At 37.3% G+C, this 27,870-nt stretch overlaps 1 protein-coding gene across 1 annotated transcript in view; it reads left to right on the top strand.

Annotated features, from left to right (window-relative positions):
* The window catches only part of LOC139142821 (syntaxin-binding protein 5-like), a 92,319-nt gene extending 66,447 nt beyond the window's left edge, over positions 1-25,872 (top strand). Inside the window, 16 exon segments of the mRNA XM_070712985.1 lie at positions 2,546-2,613; positions 3,209-3,249; positions 3,793-3,995; positions 4,932-5,251; positions 6,274-6,499; positions 7,074-7,254; positions 10,550-10,591; positions 11,322-11,438; positions 13,902-14,024; positions 15,028-15,165; positions 16,410-16,507; positions 19,006-19,114; positions 20,528-20,732; positions 21,435-21,559; positions 22,342-22,463; positions 23,032-25,872. Of these exon segments, the coding sequence (XP_070569086.1) occupies positions 2,546-2,613; positions 3,209-3,249; positions 3,793-3,995; positions 4,932-5,251; positions 6,274-6,499; positions 7,074-7,254; positions 10,550-10,591; positions 11,322-11,438; positions 13,902-14,024; positions 15,028-15,165; positions 16,410-16,507; positions 19,006-19,114; positions 20,528-20,732; positions 21,435-21,559; positions 22,342-22,463; positions 23,032-23,169 (2,256 nt within the window). The 3' untranslated portion in view covers positions 23,170-25,872.
* The last annotated feature ends 1,998 nt before the right edge of the window (positions 25,873-27,870 follow it).

The following is a 27,870-nucleotide window of genomic DNA, read 5'->3' on the forward strand; positions in this document are numbered from 1 at the left end:
ACACAAATCTGAAATATTTTGAAATATTGAATTTTATCCTTTGTCTTGTTTTCATTTATGATAAATTATATTATAGCTTTGTCAATACCAGTGAATTTTGTGACGTCATATCCATACATTATTACTGATAATGTATTCCATTATTCGGCATTGCGGCCCACAGCGAGCAAGTTTTCTTTTGAAAACGAAAAAAGGACTGCGCATTTCAAAGGAGGGAAATATCGGATAAACCATGTAATACACAAAACTATAAATCTTGACAATGGTTCACAATATTGATAATAATGTCTTACTGTACGATTTATTACATTTTTGCTGTCATCAACCTTGACCGGAAGTGTCTACGAAAATTACTATGGAGCCATTCAAAGTCTCGGTCCAAGGTCAGCTACCAACAATCATGACGACTGTGGACTCTCCGTTGATCTAACATCTCGGAAACCTAATTCTGATGCACTGACTGTAATCGGAGACAACTTTCATTCATCGTTTTTTTCTCCATGTCTGTGATTTTACCTTGCCTTGTTCTCGATATCGCGACGGTACCGAAACCCTCTAGTATGTTTGTCAACTGTACCTTTCAAGCACCCGTTTACGTCAAGTTCTGTCGTTCGCCGAAATAAAATGGCTCCTCTCAAGGAGCAATTTAAAATTAAATTTATAGACACAGTTATTATTGAAATATAAACATTTGAATAACAATGTTGAACTCTGTTGATATCGTTTGCAATGAATGCTGTACTACTAGCGACATAATAATGATCGTATTGATCAGCTGATACCATGGCATGCAGCTCGCTGATCATGCTGATGTCGATGCATGAACATTCCGTTTTCTTCATCTCTGGCATTTCACCGTGTCGATTTTTGAATGGCATGATATTTAAAGGTGATGTTTCAAGTTTGATATAGACGGTAGGGATGCAGTTACTTTTCATTTCCCTCGAAAATACATCGTTTTTCAATTCAAAATGAACCGTGAAAGTGCTGGTCATTTTTTGTGCTGAACGTGCGTGTTCAGTGCAGTGCACTGTGCAGTGTGGAGTGCATGTAATATGTACAGAGTCAGGGCCGATCATGCTGGACGACGCTCACTGGCTTCAAACTCAGTTAAAATTTCCTTTTTTATTCGTTTTCTACAACTACAAATTCACTGGCATTGCCAAAACTATAAAATAATAGCAATAATGCACCCCTCCCGGCCCATAATGGACTCAAGCAAACTTTGCACTCCATAATGTACTCGGCTTCGCCTCGTACATTATGTCGTGCAAAGTTTGCTTTCGTCCATTATGAGCCGGGAGGGGTGCATTTTAAAAACAAAAGTTACCAGCATATTGAAAGGACAGATACTCAGTGTGGTTTATTATGCTGAGTAAAAATGGTATATTTCAACTTTAAGAAGTCCTCAGTATACTACAGAACCAAAAAGAGCCAGGATTGATAAATTAATAAAACGTGTAGTCAGTATTATCAAAGGTACCACTCCTTTCATGTTTCATTCATTCCACAACAAGCCAAACAGAAAACAGTTGATGAGTGAGAAAAAACGAACTGATGCATTATTGACGCACAGAGTTGTTGTCTCGTTTTGAGAACTGACAAGCTATTAGGTGATTATCCTTCATCATCCACATTGTGGAGACTGTCTTGAGAGCTGACCGCCAGGTGAACTCACAAATGTTCAATAATCAGCGTACACTTGTGTGGCCTGTTGAGTTCAGAGACAACACATTGTATTCACAGATTGCATCTGAGCACTCGGGTCAAAGGTCAAGACTGCTTTGTGGTGAATTTTAAACAAATTGGTTTGGTTTGAATCTGAGAAGTGAACTGAAGTATCTGCATTCAGTGCATCATTGACAAAATTCTACAGTTCAAGAGTGATAAACTATAAAAGGTCCCACTTCAGCTATCCAATAATGAAATTGTGTAGTGACAATTCCATAAACATCACTGCAATATTTTGACTTTGAACGCTCCTTGGGGACGGATATTCAGACACAAATCCTCATAATAGTTTGTATGTCTACTTTTTGTGTAAGCCAATGTTGAAACCTGTACAGTAAATGAAGTTTTTACTCACTTGTCTTTATGCTGTAATATGGCAAGGTAGTTTATTTGTATAGTTAAGACACTTGATAGATTTAGGGTTCGTTTAGTGTCCGTCAACAGTAAAGGCTTGAGAGCAGTAGCATGCCCCACACTGATGCTTTTTTAGTTTTTTGGGGGTTTTTTTGGGGGGGGAGGGTTGTGTGTGTGTGTTTTTTTTGGTTTTTCCTCTTACTGCCTTGTTTTTATGAAAATATAATATTTCCCCGTAGAGTTAACACAGGGTATAGCGGCTGTTTTAACATTCCAATATTGGTAAATTTTAGGATATTGATTCTGCAACACCAGGCTGTACAGAATGACCTTGCTCTTGATCATGAAAGAGTAAAGTTTAAGTTCCTTTTAGGATAGTTTGAGTATAACTTTAAAAGTTGTATGGTAGATAAGATTTGGAAAAGCTGTTTATTGAATTTTAATATTTATTTGACTTCAGGAATGGCCAGTGAAAGGTGGAGAGTGGGGCAGTGGAGGAAACAGCTATCCCGAAATTATCATTACTGGGTAGGTGAAAAATGCAAACGCTAACAGCCTTCATTGAACACTGCTATATCTTAAAACTTTTATTGGAAATAATCGGTATATTAGTACATGGTAAAACCATTAGGTACATGTGTGAAGCTTGCAAACAGACAATGGCAGAAACTCCAGTTTGTAGAACGAGATCATCTCATCAGTTGTCTGGTAGATTAGTCAAATAATCTCTAATACTCTTGATGTCATGGACACTTACAAAAATATTTGAAATACTGTATTTTCAATAAAAAATTATTTTAGAGGTCAAATTATGAGTCTAAAACAGAGACCACTGAATTCAGGCAAGGGAAGACTTATGAACCTGAAATGCATATACAGTATTCAAGTCTCACCGATGTGTGTGGAATCTCTGATGGCCACGTTGTTATTCTATTTCTCATCTGGCATTGATAATTAGTTTTTTTTTAAGTTTTCCCCATGTCACAGCATTCACTGACCTTTAACCCCAATAATCCCACATGATAACCAATTTACGTAGACCAGTCATCAGGTCTCTGGGCTCTCCACTGACTACCACCACTCAGGAAGATGCTTAATCACCAAACTATTTTTATTTCAACAGACATGCAGATGGTTCGCTCAAGTTCTGGGATGCATCAGCTGGTACGTTGAAGTATTTTACCGACTGGATAATTTGTCAAAACTTGTGCTCATTTGTGACTGGATTATCATTGTTTAATCTGAAGATCTCACAGTGGCAGTGTACAGATTGCATCGCCTACTTCAAAACGGAAATTGGGTTGCAAGGTGTTCTGGGTTGCCTATCAAAACTAAGGAGTAGCTATTTTTAGCTTCCCAGAGGGAACAGTGTCGTGAAATTGTGCATTTCTTGAGCAATGGACTGTGTGGTTGCTTGAAATAAATTGTGTTAAACAAATTAAGAAAATGAACAAATTTAGGAAGACATCCAGGAAAGAGTATTTTGACCCTTTATGTCCCTGTCTGTTGCTCTTGTATGTTTTCGGTGAAGTCTTAACTTCCCCCAGCTTTTCACGATTTTAGAGACCCCAACAGCCACCAATTGTGGCATTTTTTGCTCATTTTTTCTTCAAAAATCTGTAGATATCAATATCTTGGCAAATTCAAGGAAAAATAAACACTGCCGAAATTTCCACTAAACCTTTCCACAAAATATTTCACCCGCAGTGTCTTTGCAAATCCTGTACAAACTAAAGACTGCCAAAGTGTTTGACAAGAAGAGCAAGAGTCTTGATGGAGAGGAAGATCCATATGCAATTCAACTCATTGAAATGTGTCTCGATAGTCGTGTTATCGCTGTTGCTGGTGCTAGTGGACATGTTATATTGTACCGATTTAGCAAACAGGAGATCCAAATTGACCAATTAGCTGTAAGTATTAGAGTCATGTGATCCAAATTGACAATTAAACGTGTCACAGTCACTTGATCCAAGCTGGCCAATTATCTGTCTACTTTATCACTGTAGAAATGTCAGCTACCTTTTACCGGGTGATAACGCCCACTGATTGAACTATAAAAGTAATATCAGTTGCACATCCTGGGTTGTTGGGAGGCTACATAGACAAACGGCATCAGCCATAGCAAATATTGAAAAGGTTTACACTATCACAACCTATGTTATCTGTTGAACACATTCCTCAAAATTTGGATAATGATTTAAATCTAATATATTTCTTTGTTGAAATTGCTATACATTCATGCTCAACGCCCTCATGCTATCACTTATTACATCAAATTTAATCTCTTCATCTTTCACTTCAAAGTACAACAGTACCAAGTGAGCTATTACAATCAGTCCCAACCCACTTCCATCTGATAAAGTACTTCTGTAAAACTTTTGAGTTGACTTTTATTTTCCAATATACCTCAGTTCACAGTTCAAAAGGTTCGCTTATAGCATAGCATTGTTTTTGTCCCACACACCATAGTACACTGAGGTGTTATTAGTAAAGTGATGGGCTTTGTGATAATGCAAGCATCCATTACTATGCCTTACACTAAGTTGCAAACCTTGGGGGGGGTTGGAGAGACAGCTGGAAGAAATGGGTCCAAAAGCAAATTTTTCTACCAACGTAGCAGTAAGTCTTTTGCAAGTGTTGCTTTGAAGTGAAATTTTTCTGTTCTTGTTTAGTCAAAGTTTATTTGCTTGAGACAAACTCAACAATGCATACCAATCATGGTACAATAGAACTTTTTAACGTTGAACAGTGCTTTGACACATTATATTATTGAATAGTTGTTTATATATTTATAGTTAAACTGAAGTAGCTTCACCATCATTGACAGTATTTTTTGTATCCGTCAGTCCATTGAGATCTCTATAGTATACGAAGCAGAGGAGTTGGAATCGCCAGATTGTGAGCTACCACCAACACCACTAGGACGGAATTCAAGTACCACCAGCAGCACCAGCAGCGTCCCTGCCATTGGATCCGGATCCACAACCCACATGAGCAGCAGCTCCGGAGAAGGCGTCAAGGATAACATGCCCAACATCAAGGTGCGGACGTCAGCACTGAAGTTCCCATCGGGATATCAGCCGGAAGTGATCTGCCAGTTCCTGTGGGTGGACGGCGAGCCACCTCCAGTAGTCACAGCTGTGGAACCTAATTCATCATATGGACTGTAAGTGATTTTATCATGTTATTCAAAACTCAAATCTGATTCTCACTCTCTTCTGCCTCAGTCTCACTCTAATTTTTCCTTATCAGCAGTTAATCCGTTCACCGTAGTTCTCCGTAAACAGGTCCATATCCATCCATATCCAAGACATACACAATGATTGTGATTTTTAGCTCATATTTGGTTTTTTATATAAATACCAAAAAGAGCTTATATGATGAGTCGGTGGCGTCTGTATGTCTGTATATTTGTGGGTATGTATGTGCGGATGTATGTCCGTCACACACAAAGGCTCCCATACCACCAGAGCTACCATCTCAGTATTTGGTGTACAGGTAGATGCAGGGGTTGAGATGTGAATTTGTTCAAATGAACACATCAGTGTCAAAAATGTGCAAATGAGGTAAGAAAAAGTGAAATCCTGCAAATGTGCAGGAGTGATGGCATGCCAGTAAGAAACAGGCCAACTCCACTGATCTTGAGTCATTTCCTGTCATTGTTTATGAACTGTTACATATTAACAGACCTGATGAAACCATAGTCAGTAGAGGGGGGGAAGACCGTCTATACTCAAACTAAGAGGGGCTTGTTTCTGCTATGCATGTTGCTAAAGTTGACCTCCAGTACCTAAAGTTTCAGACCTTAATTACTTTTGTCATTCTTGTTTTTCTGGTTTAAATATTTCTTGTTGTTTTTCTGGTTGTACTGTGCAGAAATCATTGTCATAACATCAACGTAGAATTTTCCTCCACTGAACAGATAGAAACAACATTTATTGTTGATCATTGGTAACCCATACTGGTATATACCAATTCTGATCAAATTTGAGCGACACTGTATAATTGCGGTATTTTTGTTGAATCAGCGTGATATTACAATAAATATCACATCAATGTCATTAATCTTTTTGGTTACTTGATTTTTATGCTAATTTTTTATAACTATGATCTCATAAAAGATACGCTATGATATTGAACATGTGAAATGATTTTGACATTTATTGTGACTTTCCATCTATTCGGCAGCCTTGCCATTGGTACAGCCAATGGACTCGCAATCGTAGACTACATACAGAAAACTTGCCTACTGAACATGGGCACCCCGGATTTGTACGGTTCAGCAGATCCTTATCAAAGGACACCCAGATCGCCGAAGAGAAACAAACCACAAGGACTTGGAGATATCGTTGAACAAGGCACTACTGAACCTGAGAGATGTCGATCACCACCTGGAAACTCTAACTCAGAACAGGTTTGTGTAAAGGTCACTTGTAACTTGAATATTCAATTGATACTGACCAATATGGAAAGGTTATTGCCAAATTTTCCCAGCAATCTACCAGTATTCAGCCATACATTGTTCCTGCAGTCAGTTCATTACCTGTTAATGGACTGTTGGGGGCGCTGTTGTGTTTTGTTCGGTTGGCCTTCGTGTAGTCAAATTGCGTTTCCAGTTGGAAATGCTTGAGTCACTCAGTAATGGATTTAGTTGTAGAGCTTTGTTCAGACTTTGTCCTTGAAGAATTTACCAATTATGGACTGATGTGTGGGGAGAAATGTTTTGATTTTTTAGCATTCAAGTAAAATGGAGTTAAATTCAGCCATTCTATCATTCATGTATTCAATTGACTACCTGTATATGGACTGTTGGGAGTGCTATTGATATGTGTTTGGTTTTTGTTTACTCAAACTGCATTTCCAGTCTGAAATGCTTATGTTGCATAGTAACACAGTTTCACTTGTGAAACTTTGCTCAGTCTCAAAGAAAGTGTCAATTAAATACTGAAACGTAAAGGGAAATGTTTTGCTATTTTTTGACATTTCAGCAAAATGGAGTTTGTCTGAGTCCAACAGGAAACAACTCCAAGAAAGACAAGAGGCCCAACGATGCACAGCTTAAGAGGAGTAAGTCACAAGGGACCAGAAAATTAAAGAAAGGGGAATCTACTGCTTCAGAAGGTGGTAATGGCGAAGGTAGCGACGTGGGATGTATGGGTGGTTTCATCAGTCAGTAGTTACCTTATCAAAATCCATGGCATTGTTTCTCTCGATGTTTAATCACACAACACGTCTTGGCAGCTTACACTTCTACTCAATGCTGACATTAAGTGACATAGAGCTGTATTCCTATGTATTAAACTGATAGTATTACAGAGTACTTCGATAGGTACCAATAGCAAATCTCCGTTGATGGCAATTCTAAAATAGTTTGACAGTCACAAAGATGCCCTTCCTATACATGTGATACATGTACAAATGTACATGTACATAATATACAGAAACATTTTCCTAGATTTTCTAAGTCAAACTTTGAATTTTTTCCTGCGGATATTTGAACAAGTGAGGCATATTTTAAAAGTGCCCCAGTTTGTTTACTAGTGTCAGTTTTTGAATCATGTGCAGAAATAGTCATAATGTCACAATTTAATTTATCAATTATCATTATTATGGCAGTTATCATAACGCACTACTTAATCAATGAGTTCAGGGTTCTACTGATATCTCCCCATAGTCTATAATTGTAGCTCCTCTTTAGAATGTCAACACCATAGTAAATTAGACGATGACATTGCCAGTCTGCGGACCACGCCTGTTAGGAACCTTTTCTTAACACCTTGTCCAACCAATCAGGAAGGTATAAAAGTGTAACACTCTCTCACTATTACATGGTTGTTAGGCCATGATGATTGGCTTCAAATGGTCAAGTCGATCCCTTTCACCCCAATTTCCTTGTGTAATGATCCAACTTTGCTATGGAAACCAATTGGTTTGGGTCAAACCATTGCAGTGAAAGGGTTAGCAAACCAGCGACTTCTAAAGTTGTTTCATCAGATTTTTATGGGTATGCATTTCACTTTTCCTTATTTATTCAAAATTTGAATGAAATAGTCCTAAACTCTATTTTAATAACTTACCAAGAACCTTCACTATCTAATTTGGTGACTGCAACAAATTTTATATAACAACCATGAAGATTATGAAAGAAAGGAAAATGTAATTTTTGAGGATTTTTTTTTTGTGAGTTTATGCAGATAGATAATCATGATAGATCTGTCTGATAATAAGGTAGTACAGGAACACAGGAAATTTTTTACCAAACAAACCGTAGCCATCACTGCTACTCGGAATTCCTATCTTTGGAAAACCAAAAGCTGTTTGACCAGCTGTCTAGCTAATTATTCCAACATTCCTGCAAGGGTGAATAGTTGTGAAGTTGCCAAGATGTTTACAAACACTTGCACTAAAAAATGATATGTGCACTTTTCTCTATGCACTTCTATAGCACCCATTTTGGCTCAACGTGCAATTTTGTGATCTTTGTGAATTTTGGGTTTGTACGCTATTACATCTAGCCATGTCTGTAATTAGAACCATGTCGCCACTGACGTATATATTGCTTAATGATATAATTTGCGCTGTTAAGTTAACTAGTATGCATTGTATTGTCAATAGCCTGCAATTTTATTTCATGCACACTTCTTATTGCACATCTGAAAATTTGCATCAACTTTTTACAGTATATATTTCTTATGCTTCAAAGAGCAAAATTTGAGATTGTTTTAAAGCCCACTACGATGACTGCTAGTTGACAAACCATGATATCAGCAATGAATAGAGATCAGTTAATGACAGCCAACTTGATTAGCCATTTTCACCTCCTACATAGCAACTACACAGCGCCCTCTACCATCAATCTCAGAACACATAACAACCACCATTTGTCATATTCTGTTCATTTATTTGATTGGTTTTTATGTTTGCTCTTGATTAGGCTGGGCTGGGTTTATTTGTCAGTTTTTCCCCTCCTGCTCAGTAGTCGTAGGATTTCGTATTTCATTTCCATCAGTCCCTTGCATTCATAACATTTTGTTGCTGTTTACTAATATTAACACGATACCTGTGTGTTCATTTCTCCCATCTTCTGTCTCTTTCTGTCTATCTGTCTGTCTGTAAGTTTCCGTATGTCGCCAGATGTACCTGACTTTGACTCCAACATGCATCTCACCCTCATGTGGTTTGCCCTTCATCCATGAATGTTAAACACTGCATACCATACTACACTACTGATCTTTTACAGTAAGAGTGTTACTTGTTTGTGATGTCTTCTACATGTAACTTTGTCCATTGGTCTCTCCCCTACCACATTGTCTACCTTGAATACACACAAAGAGATACACGTTCTTCGAGTACATTGCCGGTCTTTCCATTTGGCAAACGAAACTCACTGCCACAGAGCAAAGTCCTGCAGTACATCATACTGCTTCAAAAATCAAAAAGTTGCATGACTTCAATTTTCTTTTCTACTGAACAACAAGACTGTTATGCTTCAGTCAGCTTATCTTCTGGTATTTCACATTTCATGATGAAAGAGATACTAAAAGACATGGTCTTGTCATTGGTACATGTTGTGTCTGTGCTTGAGAACCATTGATGTTTGTGTTTCCCTGTTTGTGTTTACTGATTTATCATAGCAGATATTCATTAAGGTATTTTCACAAAATCATTTCATTTTAGTTTTTTCGTTTTCATCATAATCCATTCAATTTGTCGTATTGTCTATCCTTGACATTCCACATCATGATTAATCACCTTATCAATTTGAATGTCAAATCACTTCACCACCCTTCCTGATTTCAAAGCAAAATTACATCTGATATACAAACCATCACTTTGTCATAACTGCTTACTTTTCAAAAAAAATTGAATCTGCATGGCCATTTTTTTCCTTCATTCAGTTTGTGAAGAAAAATTTGAGTACAGTCAACCAACCAGGAGACAGTTCACCTGTTTGTACTCAATCAGCAACTTTAACTTTTTCAACATCAGTGTTGGTTGATTTAAGCAAAAATATTGCAATCATACCTTGTGCATCTTTCAGCTCTGTACATGTATACGTATATGTAAAGTATAATATCCATCTTGAGAATAAATCAATGAACTATGTGTAGCTTGCTATTTTCTTATCACTTTCATTTCCAGACTTTCTTTTCTATTATTCCACAGCATGGTACCAATATTTTAAATGACCCAGATGTTCATTAGTACTATTATGCAAATTTAAACATCTTGACCAATCAGATGTTATTTTGATTTTGAACCTCCTATGTGACCTGTCAGAGTTACACCACTTCCTATGTTTTCTCCAGTTCCGTGTTCAGCCCAGAGTAGATGTTGTTTCCCCAAGTATATTCCCGACTCTAACCCTACCCTGGTAAATGTTTCCATGGTAACTGACTCGCATACTTACATCTGCATATCATTTACATATAATCTTCAATCTCTTTATATTTGTAAACTGAAGACCCAGATGGAGCTAGTAGAAGCTCATCTCTGTTAATACCTGGTAAATACGTATTCTCTCAGTGGCCCACACCTTCTAGTTTCTCTTCTGTCACATTTCTCATCTATATATATTTGTGCACCTTACCTTTTCAATCCCACTTCCCTTTTATCAGCCCAGGAGCCTGTATTTCATATGTGTTGGCAGCTTTTTTACCGTTATTACATGGCTGTTCAAAGAATACCTGTGGAGTATCTTCTCTGTACGTGTCTTCTTGCCGTTTCAACTAACATCCAAAACCTCTCCATCTTAATATACCGGTACTTTTGTAGCTGTCGCAGCGTATTTCTCAAACAGATCACACATTAACAGCATGCCATTTTCCTGGGCTTATTTTCTTGATTTGTTGTCTTTCTCTACACTGGAGAACCCACACACTTTCTTCCAAAAAAAAATACTCTCACCAAAAATTTGACCAGATTACTACTTTAATTTCTCTCTTCATGCGACCACTACACTTTTTAACGTTCTCACTCACCCAAGTACCAACACCACACTTTGCAAAAACTCACTCACTCATTCCTTCAAAATATTTTTACTCTTTCCAAAATACCTCAACAACACCTTTGTTGACCGTCACAAAGTACTGAAATATTTTTTTAAGTTTTATTTGTTTTCATGCATTTCCCATAACATTTATAGTCTAACATGTAGTAATTCAGACAGCTTAACAGATGGATTAGACTTTGATAAGTATGAGGTGAATTTTTCTGTGAATGTTGGTTTGTTTCAGACCGTGGTGAAGGATCATTTACCAGGTCCAGAAGCTCAAGCATGTCAAGTCTTGAAAGGGAAACTAAAGAAGCCATCAATTGTTTAGCGTTTGCAGAGTCTTACACCACAAAAACAGGTAAGGCCCAAGTAACCAAATTCTGTATTTTGTGCTCCCGCCCATTTTAGGCTTTGGAGTTTTTCAAGAAAACAAATATGTTTAAGAATATGACTTCATCACTCAGCTTTGCTACCTGCAAATCTTTGTTTACACATTTTAAAATACACCTACAACAGCTGTATGCTTGCAGAATGTCACATATTTGTATAAATTATTGGGTAAAAAGAAGTTACTGCTCTCATTCTTAGGTAGGTACTCATATTACATGCATTGGATACACTTAAGTAAATATAAACTTGTGTCTGTAAAATTTTCGTTATTTGTTTTTGAACCACTTTCAATATTTGAGTTGACTCACAAAGAATTTAATCCTTGTGGCCTAACATCAATGACATGTCTGAGTACTTTCAATATGAAACACAATATACATCAAGAATATTAGATTTAAGGTATAGACACACGTTTAATGCATTTTTACAGAGATTTTGGTTTTATTTCAAAATTGGAGTCCGTACCGTATGACCTTTACATGAGGAAAAATGTCGAGACAATACTGTATAAAGAAATGCTTAAAATACTAATAAAAATAGACTTTTTGCAAACTACGCGTACTGTTATATTCGGTTGTCTTAACTGTGTACGGATTAGTTAGGATAGGGACGCAAGGTCAACAGATTATGTTAATTTTTCTGATCTTGTCCGGCGCGCATGCGCATACTTTCCACTGTCCTGTGTGCGTGACGTTAATAATAATGGCTTCCGTGGTGACAAGCGGAAGGCAGAGACGCGTAAAACGTAAGCGTGGTCGTAAGAAGAGAGTAAGTAAGATCATGGACCAGGCTACCAGAACAAAACTCAGATTGTCTGACTTAGGGTCGTACTATAGCAACGTGGCAGAAGATGAGATGTCGGACATGAGTCTTTCTTCCGACGAGGAAGCTGGTTGATTATCAGATTCTCTCCACCGAAGTAAGTTCTCCAACGTGAAAGTCAGCGACAGAGTCTGTCTACCACAGTACGCTCATTCCGATGCGAAGGTCGGTGATAAGTGAACAAATTTGTGAATGAAACTGGTGGACGTGTCAAGCGATGCATATGCATAAATTTTCATCTTCCAGGGGAAGTTCAACAAGCGCACGGGCCGAATGACGAACTTGACTAGTCACCGCCATGGCTTCCGTGATGTGATGTGGTCCACTAAGACTCTCGCAAACGTAAAATATCGCAATTCGCCTCCGACGGGCGTAAAAGATACTTCTAAACTGAAGAGAAACGGATTGATAGATCTTGACAACCGTTTACAGTTACGGTAACAAGCTTAGACTCTAATTTGAGCAAAAACAGATTAGCCGTGGCAGTGTTTGTTATGTAAATAAACCGCCCTCATTACTCGTACATCTCAACAGTTTGTGTGTGTTTCTCCCGATTTTCTCGCCATTTATGATCTTCGGAAGGGTATTTGATGTAAAATACAAAACATCTAGTCTCCTGCTTGATGCAAGTTCGTGAACATGAATAAAAATCGCCCGGAAAGTCATATTAACGATCGATTTTTGTACGTATAGGGGTGTTTACACAATTCTTTGATTATCTGTCTTCCGATTTTGGCCTGACAAGCGTAACTTCAAAAGAAATTAGGTTGGAGTAGGGTGCACAGATCGGTCTGATTTTACCAGGTCACAGTAGCAATAAATATCTGCAAAACAGTGTCTCAGATTTTCGGTAAAATTTATGGAACAAGAGAAAGTCGTGCTGAAGTGAACGAAACCCGGTAATTTATTCAAAAACCCAGAGTTGTTACTTTCACACCTTATTGTGCTGAAACAAAAGGGAATAGAAAAAATCTGGGACACCGTTTTTTCCCCAGAGTACTCAATTGCTGATTTCTGTTAAGAGATCTCATGTCGCCATAGTCCTTGAACGCCTAATTTTTTTTAGGTAAAAAAACTCAAAAACGCATATTTTTGAGAGAAATGGACACAGACACAGTGATTTTGGAAAATAAACATATTTTTCATAATGTTGAGATATAGGGCTAACAGAAAATATATAATGTGTTGGGTCCTAAATTGAAATTTATTGAGAAAAAGTGAGTTTAAAATAAGTATCATCTAATGTGTGTCTCTACCTTAACTCATTTGTTCCTCTTATTAAAAGAAGAAATAATAGTGCTTTCTGTGCCATATATATAAATATCAGATCTAAACTTTTTATCAAATGCACAGCTATTCCTAGAATACAAACCTGTAGAACTTTATTCCAGAGGAATCAAATAGAGGCCCTGTCAGACAATGATTTGATTTTTTTGATAGTTTTGAATATAATCCCACGTGTTCTGTCCTCTGATGGAAATCCCATAGCAGTTCTGTAAGATGCTTTCAATCCCCAAGATAAAAAAGAAGGTCTCATATACAGGATACTTTGAAAGAGATAGTGGTTTTTGCTGTCTGTTAATTTTGTTAAAATTTATCTCTGGTTCAGATTTAACAACAGTGCCGTGTCTGTGGGTCGGTACGAGTTTGGGTTCAGTACTTGTTATCATGATTACACTACCATCATCAGAGGAACAAAGACGCAATGAACCAGTCATAGTCTCACCCAGTGGTAAGTACCATAGTCTACCTTACCAGTCTCAAGTCTCAACACGTGGTAAGTACAGTAGTCTAGCTCGCCAGTCTCAAATCTCACCCAGTGGTAAGTACCGTGGTCTAGCTTACCAGTCTCAAGTCTCACCCAGTGGTAAGTACTGTAGTTTACCTTACCAGTCTTGAGTCTCACCCAGTGGTAAGTACCATAGTCTACCTTACCAGTCTCAAGTCTCACCCAGTGGTAAGTACCTAGGTCTAGCTTACCAGTCTCAAGTCTCACCCAATGGTAAGTACCATAGTCTACCTCACCAGTCTCAAGTATCACCCAGTGGTAAGTACCGTGGTCTAGCTTACCAGTCTCAAGTCTCACCCAGTGGGAAGTACTGTAGTTTACCTTACCAGTCTCAAGTCTCAGCCAGTGGTAAGTATTATAGTCTCCCTTACCAGTCTCAGCAGGCCATGATAAGTATACATGTGTATCTTATCAAAGGTACTATAGGTTAACTTGGAAACTTTTACCTCACTAATATATGGTAAGTGTGTGAATGTATCTCATCAAGGCATCCCTCTACAATGTAAGTTTAGTGGTAAGCATTACTAAAATCCAACAGTTTCAGCCTGTGGTAAGTATAGAAATTTTCGCCACCTGTAACGTTAACCATCCCACTGGTGTCAAGTATAGAAATTTGCCTCCCCCCCAAAAGTTTGACCATCCCACAGAACAGAAATTTGCCTGCCCCTCCACATACTCACAAGTTATTTTACAAGCTATTTCATGGGAACTTCCCCAGCGTACACTAAGAATAGGAAACCAAATAAATATGCTTGCAAAAAATGCCTTTTCAAATGTTATCATATTTGTTTGTTTACTAATTTTTTGTGAAAATATCAAAACTTATTTGTATTTTTAATGTTACTATTAATTGGCATGGCAAAAGAATGTTTAAGATTATGACTTTGTTCAGGTGAGAGTATGTGTTTATAAATATTGATTTTGCATATTGTGTGTTTGTGTCCAGGTACTGTGCTTCGACTGAAGGGTGCTATATTATGTATGTCTTTCCTGGACTTCAGTGGTAATTTTATACCTGCACAGACTGACAACTGGAAAGATATGAACCTTACCAAAGAAACTTCAACAAAGAAAAGATGAGTAAGTAACTTCCCCATTCTCCCTCCCCATCTCCTTCCCTCGCCCCCCCCCTCCCCCCCCCCCCCCCCCCCACGTATATAAATTACCCCTGAGTTTCCTTGATTTGTACAAATGGATTTTATGATATTTTAGTTCAAACTGCTCTGTAAAGGCTGTCCACAAACCACTGGAAACTTTTCTTAGATTGCTGCGATTTCCCACAAACAACCATCATTTACCAGTTCTTTCCATGCACAATGAATATAAAGAGAGCTTACCATGTTCTGACATTAATGAAACTCTATAGGTTAAGGTAGCTACATACCTTTTAGACACTTTCAGATTTTTATTTTTTTCTCAGTTGAACACGTCCCAAACCCCAATAAAGTATACATTTTCTGAAAGCCCTGATATAGAGCTATCCGACCAAGCACAGTACACGGTCATTATTTGCATAAGAGTCACGTGACAAGCGTTTTGCTGAACCTTCCAAAAACCGGTTTTTCCCGCCTTATGCGAACACGCTGCAAGATTTCCGGTTGGAATTTCTTCATTGACAAGCCTTGACAATATCCTTCAAAACCGTGTCTGGGATTTTTTTTATATGCCTTTGTTTTTTTTAATGCGCTCTTAAAGGTGTTAGATGAAGGTGCTTTTCAAGGAATTTTAATTCTCACGCCATATAAATTAAATGGAGCCTCCGGGAAAAAATCGCAGACACGGTTTTGAAGGATATTGTCAAGACTTGTCAATGAAGAAATTCTAACCGAAAATCTTGCAGCGTGTTTGCATAAGGCGGGAAAAACCGGTTTTTTGAAGGTTAAGCAAAACGCTTGTCACGTGACTCTTATGCAAATAATGACCTTGTACTGTACTTGGTCGGATAGGTCTATATCAGGGCTTTCAGAAAATGTATACTTTATTGGGTTTGGGACGTGTTCAACTGAGAAAAAAATAAAAATCTGAAAGTGTCTAAAAGGTATGTAGCTACCTTAAGTATGAAGCAAAGTCCATTTCTACAAATCATAATGTATTATGGGTAATTTCAAGTGAGTGGGCCCTGTTTATCACTATTGACCCCACCATACTCCTCATTAAACTGTTCACCCCATGCACTGTGAGGAGGTCCACAATCACTGTCAATGATGAAGGGTTTGGGCCAAACCATAGGTGGTTAGAGGGTGTAGTTTAGTCATTGGCAATGCCCTTTTGTGATCCATGTTCCATTGCAAGGGCTAACTCCTATGATTTGTAACTTTGACACGACAGAACGTGAAACACCAACCAGGCCTAAGATGTCACCATCCTCCTCTACAGAGATAGTGGACAGACAGTTTGTTGTGATCTGCTCAGAAAAACAAGCCAAGGTAAGAAAACATTCCAACATCATAGACTTGGTAGTATCTAAATTGTTACATTTGAAGCTCCATTAGCCATAACTTTTGATGTTTTTCCAGTATTTCATCATGCCTGAAATGTAATGTTTTCGTGTTCTGCTCCCTGAATAGTCAAAATCCCTCTGTTCAACTTGTCTATGCAATCCCTATGGATGTAATGTCCCATTGTTGTTGACAGTGGAAGTTAAGGCGAGACTAGAGTTCACCTGTCAACAATAACACTGCATATTGTACTGAATACTTTGTATTGGCATGGCTAATACTTTGTATTGGCATGGCTAATACGTTGTATTGGAATGGCTAATACTTGTATTGGCACAACTAATACTTGTATTGGCAGGACTAATACTTGTATTGGCACGACTAATACTTTTTATTGGCATGGCTAATTAGGGGTTATTACACGAAGTTTGGGCGATACCGCGTCGTATTCGAGTGATGTGTCCGTATTTTGACGAGTTGCGCAGCAACGAGTCAAAATACGGACACATCACGAGAATACGACGTGGTATCGCCCAAACTTCGTGTAATAACCCCTTTATCATACATGCATGCTTTGCTTATGACTGTTTTCCTACAGACGCTCCGAAATTAGCGACGAAATCAACTTGAAATCGACCTTGCTTCCTCCAGGCTGTACTATAAAAAGTTGGTTGCTAAGGAGTGATGACAACCGTATCACTTCTTGATATTATTCCGCTATTGGGCCATTCCACTTCAAAGGAGGTTTTATGGAGCACTTTTAAAGCAAACAATTTAAATATTACGATGTTGACACAGGTTTTCACAATTTGAAGAAGATTTATTTTTAGTTTAAAATGACAGTGGATGTAAAACATAGGCGGGAGTTTGTAAAATGGGTGTGTTTTCGTGTTTTGATACATAATCTCATCCCTGCGTGAAAGTTATGAGGCCGCCAAAATCGGGTCAAAATACTCGCGCCACGCTCAAACTCGAGTATGAACAGCTGAGAGCACAGAGCAAGCAGCACCGCGACATCTATGAATGCACATACAGTGGATATAATACCCGTACCAGTCAGTTTATCTCGAAGAATTATACATGTTCCCAGACGTAAAATATGCCGAATTTACCATCTCAGTAAGCGGATTAGTGAAAACATGAAGTGAGTACACTGTAAGCTGTAGTGTCGTAACTCGTTCGTGATTTATATTTGTTGCTGTACGAATAAAAGATTTCAAAGGTATTTCCGTCGTCTGCTCGTATATTTTCGTTCCTGGCTTGCCTAAATAGAACTAAACTTCCTTTAACAACCAAAGCGAAAGTTTTACTTCCCCTAGATGGTACATTGTATCTGAAACCCGCACCGCATCCGCATCGGTGCCACCAGACACGAACATGACCTGTGCACTGACAGGTACAAATATCAAATATCATGTGCACCTTCAACCTTGTCTGTCGCGAGTATTTTCGTGCGATTGGATTGTCGTGGCTCATTTACAATGTATGACTGTAAACGATGTAATTCACCGCTTGTAATTCAAGCTCATCAACAGGAAACTTGTCGTAAAGCGATTCTATCATGATGCTCTGTCAACCGATATCTTTACGTGTAATCATACATCCATGGATTGGTGTAATCTTCAGCAGCGTAGACGACACGAAAACACTGCCGCCACGGGACCGGCCGTGAATTGACAGGTGTCGGCAAATTATACAAATTTTCAATACGTTTGTTTGTATGATTTTCGTACAACTGTACTTGTGCCTAAGTGTAATGCCCATAAAGTGACTGCAAACAACATAATTTTGACCATAATCATAATGACATTTCGGATTGTCATTTGTCTTATTCGCTCAGCTGTTTTATGTACATATACCAACGATGGTCATACAGCGAAGGTCACGCGTACGCGTCGCTGTAAGTAGTTCGGTTACAGTGAAAATATAATCCATATTTTCACTAGTTAAAATATGGGCTCATATCAGTACCGTCTGAACAATAGAAGAATGGCAATACAGGCATAGCATGTATGATAATTGTTTGTATGGGCAAGGCTAATAATTTGTATTGTAGTTGGCACAGCTAGTACTTTGTATTTGCAAGGCTAATACTTTGTATTGGCACTGCTAATACTCTGTATTGGTATGACTTATACTTTGCATTGGCATGACTGATACTTTGTATTGGCATGACTGATACTTTGTATTGGCAAGACTAATACTTTGTATTGGCACGGCTAATACTCTGTATTGGTATGACTTATACTTTGCATTGGCATGACTGATACTTTGTATTGGCATGACTGATGTATTGGCAAGACTAATACTTTATATTGCAGCATACTCCAGAGTGTAGAATAGGAAAATTCATTTTGTCATATATAATAGAAATAATGAAAATTTATCAAAATTTTCAAGTAGTGTACCACTAATAATGTCACTTCTTTTTCATTGCACTCATCATTGCTGTTGATGCTAACGTTTATCATTGTTTCACTCAACAGGTAATCTCCCTGCCATCACAAACCTGTGCCTACAGAGTCAAAGTTACTGAAACCTCATACGCCATCAAAGCTGCAGTCGTTAGCATGCCCAGCAAGTTCACAGGAAGAGGTGAGTCCAAGCAGATTTCATCAGAATCTGAGCCACCATACAAAGTATGCTTCATAACTTCAACATCAGTGTCCAGATAGATAAATACCGTGTGATTAGAAAGAAACCATCAGTGACAAAAAAAGATTCTCAAAAATATTGATTTTAAGGTTGTTTGAGCCTTGAAACTGGAAGACTTAACCTTTGGCTGAAACTGTCCTCTTGGAACCTTTAAATTGTTCTTTTTCAAAATCAAGATAAAAATCAGGGGTCACTGCACAAATTTTGCAGCTAGAGTAATGAATTACTGAACTTTACTGACATTTGAAAATTCACAATAGCGGCCATCCCTGTGTAAACCCAGTTTTGGAGAAAAATTAAGTTTTGAATTTCACAATAATGTACTTATTCAATGAGCTTCAAAATAAGCCTACACAAACACAATCTTGTAAATAATATAATATATAATTAGCCAATGGCTTTGGATTTCCATTCATAAACAATATTCAATATTATAATTTGTGTAAATGAATACTGTTATGTTTTGCTTCAGGCATTTGATGAACATTAACACAAGTGGCAGATCTTAAGGAAAAGTTGTAACTATCAGAGGTCAAAGGTCATATATAATAATAATAATAATAATATTTATTTCTTTAAAGCGCACTACACATACGTCTCAGTGCGCTTTACACATTTAAAATTGATAAAAAATACCAGCAAAACATGACAAACTTAAAATGTAAAAACATCAAATTATGCTAAAAAAAATTATGCTAAAACGTACATGGTTAAAAATAATGAAAATTTCTGCAGAGTAAAAAAAACAGTCAAAATACAAAAAAAGAAAATTATTAAAAATTCTACTGAGTAAGTAGCAGAAAAACGTTAAAATAAAATATATAAAATAAAAACAAGCATCAGCGGTTACGGTAAAAATGGTGACCCTTCCGAAACATTAGTAATAGTACTTTACAAAAAGATGGGTCTTTAAAATGCGCTTAAAACAGTCAACGGAACTAGCATTACGGATTTCTGGAGGCAATGAGTTCCACAGAGACGGTGCACAGACAGAGAAAGCTCTCTGCCCATATGCCTTGTTGAACATTCCCCGCGGTGGCACTAACCGTAACGAATCACTCGATCTGAGATCTCTGGCAGGAGTGTATATCTCAATCAGATCCATGAGATAAAGTGGAGCAACACGATGAACTATTTTAAAGGTTGTCAACAAGATTTTGAATTTAATTCTAGCTTCAACCGGCAGCCAGTGTAGATCGATGAATACAGGTGTGATATTATCAAATTTTCGAGTACGCGAGACAAGGCGAGCTGCAGCATTCTGAAGTGACTGAAGGCGTCCGAGCTGAAATTTCCCAACACCATACAAAGACTTTATGATTGAAGTATGCCTATTTTATTTTGGTCTTTCAGATAGTTATTGTCTGGCTTGTTATGTGGCAAATGGTCATATCATGGCCTTCGGTATTCCCAGTCTGAGGCCACTGATGGACACGGAATATCTACCGCTGACGGATCTACGGATTGCGAGGACTTTCTGCTTCACGAACCACGGCCAGGCATTGTATCTGTGTAGCTCCACTGAAATGCAAAGAATAACACTCTGCACAGAGACCAGGTAATGTTTTCATGTCAGCTGTGGCACCATCACTGAATAAAAATGGTTTCATGTTCTGTTTGGTCAAGACAATGTTATGCAGAAGTGTTTTTTTGTGGACATGATTAATCTTTTTTTAACCGAGTTTAGTTTGAGTTTTGCGGACAGTTTCATTGATCCCATGTCATTTAAAAAAATATGAGAAATTGAAGTTGAAAGCAGCTACCAATAAATCAAAATTCTGATGTTTTAAAAATAAGCATCATTGTCCAGACTGCTGATAAGCATTACAACAGGTGACATGTCATACCAAATAAAAATTGCAGAAGATAGTTTGATTTGCAATGGTTCTACTCCGGAATAAAAAGGACGCGATGCGTTCTACAGACTCAGTACGCCCAAATAATCACGTGATGCCGGTACAAACAAGCCACATGTGTACTAACGCGTATGGAAATACACGTACGTCTAAGCGCGTTCGTGCACATGGCTTTGTTTGTACCGTGGTTGATTCGAATTCCGGGTTTGGCCTATTCTATCAAAAATTTAGCACACTGTCAACTAAATACAGTCTGACAATTTGAGAAAAACTGTCATCACAATTTTACCCATACTCACTCCTGTAATTCTCTGTATTCCTTGTCAAATCACCAAACTTAATTTGAAATATAAAAAGTATAAGCAAGCTAGAGTAAGACTGTCAAATTCTCGTCATGATTTCAGTGAGAATTTACAAGAAATGTTAGGTGATCTGTTCTTGCCAGTGGACACACCTGAAGCACCAAGTAAAGGTTTCTTCAAAGGGCTGTTTGGCGGTGGTGCAGGCACACTAGATAGAGAAGAACTCTGTAAGTAAATAGATATTTTTTAAGCAAACAAACAATTTTTTTTCAATTGAACAAACTTTTGAAAAGGTCCAAGACAGCTTGTGTGATATCAGTTTCATCATTTCATGTAAGAGTTAAGTTTGGGTTAATCTTTGATCTCTGCATGGGCATGGCCATCTAAACTGTGTTTTCACCCTCCATGCTACAACCAAAATTTGCCGCAACCCTGCTGTTTCCTATAACAAAGTTGAACCTCTGTTGTAAGATATGGCGGAGGCAACTGACATGGTTCCTATGCAACTTAGATTCCAATCCAAATTATTCAACAAGTGTTGTTCAAGTTTTATTGTGAAATTACTTATACTATGGTGAAAGTGTAAAGTAGTGTGGCAATGATATTATCAAACTTTACTACTTTATACAAACAGTGTCACATGAAACATTTGCTGCATACTTATCACCATATTGGTCATTTTAGAGACAGTGACGGGTTATTACAGGAAGAATGAAACATGCAGCAGTAACACACAATTTGAGATAAGCTAACACTTCATCCCTTCTCCTCTAGCTATTCAACTCAAGTTTACAGTAGTAAACATGGCATGATACCAAAATTTGGCAGTGAGCATGAGAGATTTTAAGAGGATGGCGACTTGATAATCCTACAGTGAGAAGTACATGGAAGTAATCTTGATGCAGTTTGATTGCTTGTTATGTGATTCTACACATGGTGTGGTGTATCATTCATCAAAAAGATTTCATTGAGTGAGTTCTGATGGCATCGATCATTTCTTTCTCAACAGTTGGAGAGTCCAGTGGCAAGGCATCCAAGAGTGTTGCTAAACACATACCAGGCACTGGGGGTCTGGAAGGCGTCAAGGCTGCCAGTGGTGGTGTCGCTGGAGAACTCGCCAAAGCAAGAATTGTAAGTATTTGAAGGCTTCTCCACTCATCACACCCCATTTCCAACTGTAGTGGTATAGCCCTGTCACCAAAAACAATGAGTTTGGACTCTGTCAAACCAAGAGATGTGATGGCCAACAGGAAGCGAGGCCTTGTAGATCTTTGCTGTCATTCAAACAAAATTGACAAATTGAAATATGTTACTGACATATCCACAACTTTGAAATCAGGATACATGAAGCGTGCCATAGGGACACAAAACAACAGTATCATACATGTTCATCATAGGATCTAAATTTCTGTTGTATGGGGCAAGGTTTAAAATTTACTTTTTTGGTCAAACACAAACTTAATTGTCACCATTGTATTCCTGTAATTGCAAACAACGTAGAGGCCACAAACAATATCCATTTATTACACATAATTAAAAGATTGAGCAAAATAACAAACATGATCAAAATCTTGTAGGCAGTAAACTGTACAGCATTTTACTTTAGTAATTACATCTCATGAATAATACTTTAACAAAATCGAAAAAAAATGTTTAGATGGAAATAAAGTCATAACCATAAATCTGTTCATGTTTACAGGCACTGAATGAAAGGGGGGAGAAGCTGAGTGAACTGGATGAAAGAACAGCACAAATGATGGCTAATGCTGAAAATTTCTCACAAGCCGCACACCAAATAATGCAGAAATACAAGGATAAAAAGTGGTACCAGTTTTGAAGCAACTCTACCAAGCAGTGCGTACGTCTGCCCAGCCATCGGTATACTTTACATGATATATGCAGAGACTCGGCTCTGATTCTGATGACCGTCACCTAGGAAACAGTATCCTAGCAACTATTGATGCAACTGAATTTGAAGACAACGAAATTGTTTGTCTCGTGAAATTAGTGTGGTCATGTAATGACATCACCAAGGGTCAGTGAAAAAATGTGAGAGAATGTGATCTCATTCATCCTAAAAAATGAAATTTTGTGTTCTTGCAAATATTTATATCAATTCTGCCTATGAAACTAGAATAGCAGTTGAACAATAGTTACACTATTGTAGTTATTTATGTGTTCTTATTACTTGTGGAGTTTGGGAGTAAACTTGTCTTCGGTTGTAGGGTCAAAAAGAGCATTCTGAAATATTTCCAAATATGGCATTTCATCACAACCGATGTTACAAGTTGCCTACAATGTGCTACAATGTGGTACAATGTATTGCAGTGTATCACAGTGTGTTACAATGTGTTACAATGTATCACAGTGTACTACATAGTTTTACAATGTATGATATCTGTCTTAGATACAAAAAAGCATGTTATGTCTGTCTCTCTTCAGATTTCAATTAAATATGTACATAATGTCTAGGCAGAAGAAATTGCTGAAATTCTCTGCATGAAGAAAAAATCTTTAAAAAACTTCAAACAAAAAAATATGAAACCTGTGTGGTGATACTTGATATTGTAAAATCTCACTGAGTCAGTCTCTGTGTTCTAAGACTGACCAGAAATGCCCCGTGCATGTGTTTGAGTGTCTTGATATTGAAAATGTCGGTAAAAATGCAGAGGTATAGGTTCATAAGACAATATCTAGAGAATTTCAGCAAAGAAAAAAAGGAAGTGTCTATGTTTGTTCAATTGGGTGAAAATAGAAAGTATTCTAAATTGCTTTAGATGACTACAGATACTATGTGTATATATGTGCCAGAAGTCATGCGTAGTCTACACGATATATTTACTTATACGATTTCTTGAAATGTACAAATTGAAGTAGTTAAAGGGCCTAGTCTACCATTGCAAATAGAAACCTTTAGCATTTGAAATTTTCAAAGAAACGAAAAAAAACAGGTGGTATGTGTTTCATGCTTACTTTCAGTTTTGAGATTTTCATGTACACTATTATCATTTGCGATGGAAGTCTAGTATTCCTCATGTCAGTATATTTACTGTGTTTCAACTTCTGTGGAAGCCCCCTAGGTCATTGGTAATATGAAGCAATGAAATTGACACAAAGTCCCTAATCAACTCATCATTTTCATGTAGGACCCTCTAAGTCTGTGTAAAATTGTAAGATAATAGTTCAAGTTACCTTACTGTTTACTGATGCGACTGGTTAAGACTGATTCTTTAACAATTCAGATAAGGTGCCTCAAATCCAGGGATTTCTTTTCAATACACGTGAGCTACAATTCATTCTCTAAGGTGTAAAAACTCCAGTTATTAGTCGTTTCCATCAGTAAAATTTCATGTTCTACCATTGCTTTACCTCTCGCGGTATGATTTGGATTTTCGAATAACATCTGTGAAAGTAGAAAGAAGAGAATCAAAGTAGAAATAACAAAATGCAAGCCAACCAAGATTACATTTGTAAATTATGTAGTGGTTGAGTTTTACAGGTCAAAATGCTTTCTTTGTATTATACTGTACTTTGGTTAATGAAGGTTTTGAATTTAAAATATCTGGTCAAAGGTCATGCCCATAGGTCAAAGGTCATGAACTTACAAAAGTACAGGTGAAGGAGTATCGGTGTAAACAAATGAGTGCAATGTTTTGTTTTGATTACTTTTCACAATTCATTTATGTCATTCTCATCTCATAAAACTTACAATGACATCCTCTATCATGTTAACTTAAAAGACTACATTGTACATGTGATGTTTGTTTAGAGGCACTTTCCTGGTTTTAGCGCTTGTGTCTATTACGACTACCAAGGGTATGAGCTTGTGCCATAGTGTTATTTACTGAAGTAAGAAAGTGTAGCTGAGAGAGTTGCAAAATGAAAACACCACTCATTGACTTAGTCACTTTTCCTTTCATTCGACCATTTCCAAGTACAACTCTTATATCAATGACTTGGTTACTGTGTATCAATGCAATATGTCATTTTGTAGCAATTTTCAAAACCAATTCATTTGTTTATTTGTACATTTCTGTAGCCTTCTTTGCTCAAGGCAAGTGTTGTTGCCCATTGTATCGGTCTTTAATTAATGTGTACTTTGATTAAGAGTGTTTCTTTCACCAAAACAACCCACGCTACAAAACAGTTTTTCCTCCCCGTGTTTTGGTTTATTTTTGGCAGTAGCTGACAAATTTCTTTCAATATTTCCTTTCTTTTTCTCTTTTCTTGTGCGTAGTGTTTGCCTTGGGTCCTGGTAAAAGTTGAGACTTTCCAAACTGACATTTGATATCAATTTCTGTACATTCCTGGCTGGAGCTTATTTGAGTTTGGAATTGAAGATCACTTCTTCCTCAAGTAGGATCTCTGGGTTTTTTGTGTTCAGCGATGTACTGTATGCTTTTTACCATTTCTAAATATGTGTGTGTGCGCGTGTATGCGTGTATTTATGTGTATTTGTCCTGTGTTGCCTAGAGAGGAATAAATTGAAAAGCGTTTTGTCAGTCGATAAACTTGGCTGCAAAGGCTTGGATTTAAACTATTCCCTTTAAGTGTTTCAATGGGTTGATAAACTTCACCACAGTCCTTTCATGTAGGGATTGTGACGCAACCAACTCCTGTACTGTGTACACAGTCCTATGTCGGAACTGTGACACAACCATCTCCCAGATTGTGAACACTAGATGTCAATCAATCCATCTTCTGCTGAAAAAACCCACAATCCTCTACTGCTGTGTCTTTCAGAAATGATTACAGCTGCTCACAAGAAAGGGTGTATCCCTTATTTGCAGCTGAAAATCAACTCAGAATGCAACCACTATGTCTGTCTTATATCATGTTGGGGGAATCAGGTTCATGTCTACCATTTGCTGTTCTCTCTTCTTGTGTACCAGCTTCCTACTTGGACCGTTGCAAACTTAAAAGAACACAGGGGTTGCATACAAGTATGCTGTTACACTTCTTCAAGATTACAAAAAAACACACAAAACCATTACAACTCTGTAAAGTTTTATCATGTGTTGAAGACCCATATTTACAATGCCCGCTTTGCTGTCTCCAATGATTCGCTTTCTACCAAATTGTCTTGCATTTAGGAAGTCATTACAAGTCCTGACCCACACCGATGAACCCTCTCCCCAGCTCTTACATTCAGAACCACTGCCATTGTCCAGTTACTTACAAACTTTTACAACTCCTTTTTTTCTTGTCACTTTTATTTTTGGTTTTATCTGTATCCAATATCTGTAATTTATTTTGTATGTTGTAACAAAAAGAGAAAGAGAGTTTGGTGGAAAGCTTGTAGGTAATTCATTGTACAGATTTTATTGGATGGCTGCAGTGTAAAGTATAAAATACTATTATGATACCCTTACATGTCAGTGTCTTTTATTGCTACAAACATGATGCACGTTAGCTTTGTTATCATTCTCCTTACAGAGATTGTAGCACGGCGTGAATAATTATAACCCAGCTAGGGAGTCTGACTGGCAGCCACTCCAATAGGTACCGCGGTAAACAACTCAGAGACTGTCTAGCTAGGTTACAATTATCAATGCTGCACTACAATTCCTGTGTGGAGTAATACTTTGTGGAATGTGTGACGTGTCGGCGAGTAACTCCAGATTGTCACATAACACTGTTAAGGTGGTTGGAAAGGCTATTTTTGCACCAATTCTTTTCTCAGAGTTAATGTCAATTGCAAGTGTTAGAATCAAGATATTTAGTACAAATTTTTAAGGATAACTCCCTTAGTTAATATTTTCTCCACAGAATATAAAAATTGTATATTTGCAGCCTGATTTTGAAATATGACACCAGTAAATATAAAATTTAATTTTTCATATTTTTTTTACATATTTGAATTTAATAATAATTGGATAGTATTAATATTACCAAATTAGTAATAATATGTTGACACTATTTATTGTAAGATTTGTACGGCAGGATTTGTAAATAAAATTTGTTTTTATGATTTTACATGGGTTTATATATCAAAAAATTATTAAAAATTCTTTCAAATTTCAAAATGTGATTTTTCAAAAAGTACTTCAAATACAGGAAAATTGTGCCGTACAAATCTTATCTGTAACCTTGTTAATAGGCTGTAAAAATTCAATGTCCATATCTCATTTCAAAGTTGGATTAAATTGGTATACAATTATGTAGGAAAACTGTTATTCTGTCAAAAATGTTGAAAACAAGCCATATTTGCACCCCTCTTTTGAAGTCATAGAGCAGTTTTTTTCGGTTAATCTCACTTTTGACACCTCTTTGACACTCAAAGAATCTAAAAATGCATTTACAATAGCAGTCACTCACTCTGAATGCCAGCACCGCCTTGTCAAACTTTCCTGAAAAACAGCAAATAATGACTTTCCCTTTTCAAACATTTTATTAAAAGCTAGGGGACCTCTACCATAGTTAATACACTAAGGACTCCCCAACTTCTTCTTATTTGGTCAGTTTTTCAGAAGTTTTAACAGGCTATAACTCTGCAATGCCTTTGTGCCCAAAAGTCTAGTTTTTTTTATTCCACAGA

This window comes from Ptychodera flava, chromosome 10 (genome assembly GCF_041260155.1).
Source record: "Ptychodera flava strain L36383 chromosome 10, AS_Pfla_20210202, whole genome shotgun sequence".
Taxonomy (NCBI): Eukaryota; Metazoa; Hemichordata; class Enteropneusta; family Ptychoderidae; genus Ptychodera; species Ptychodera flava.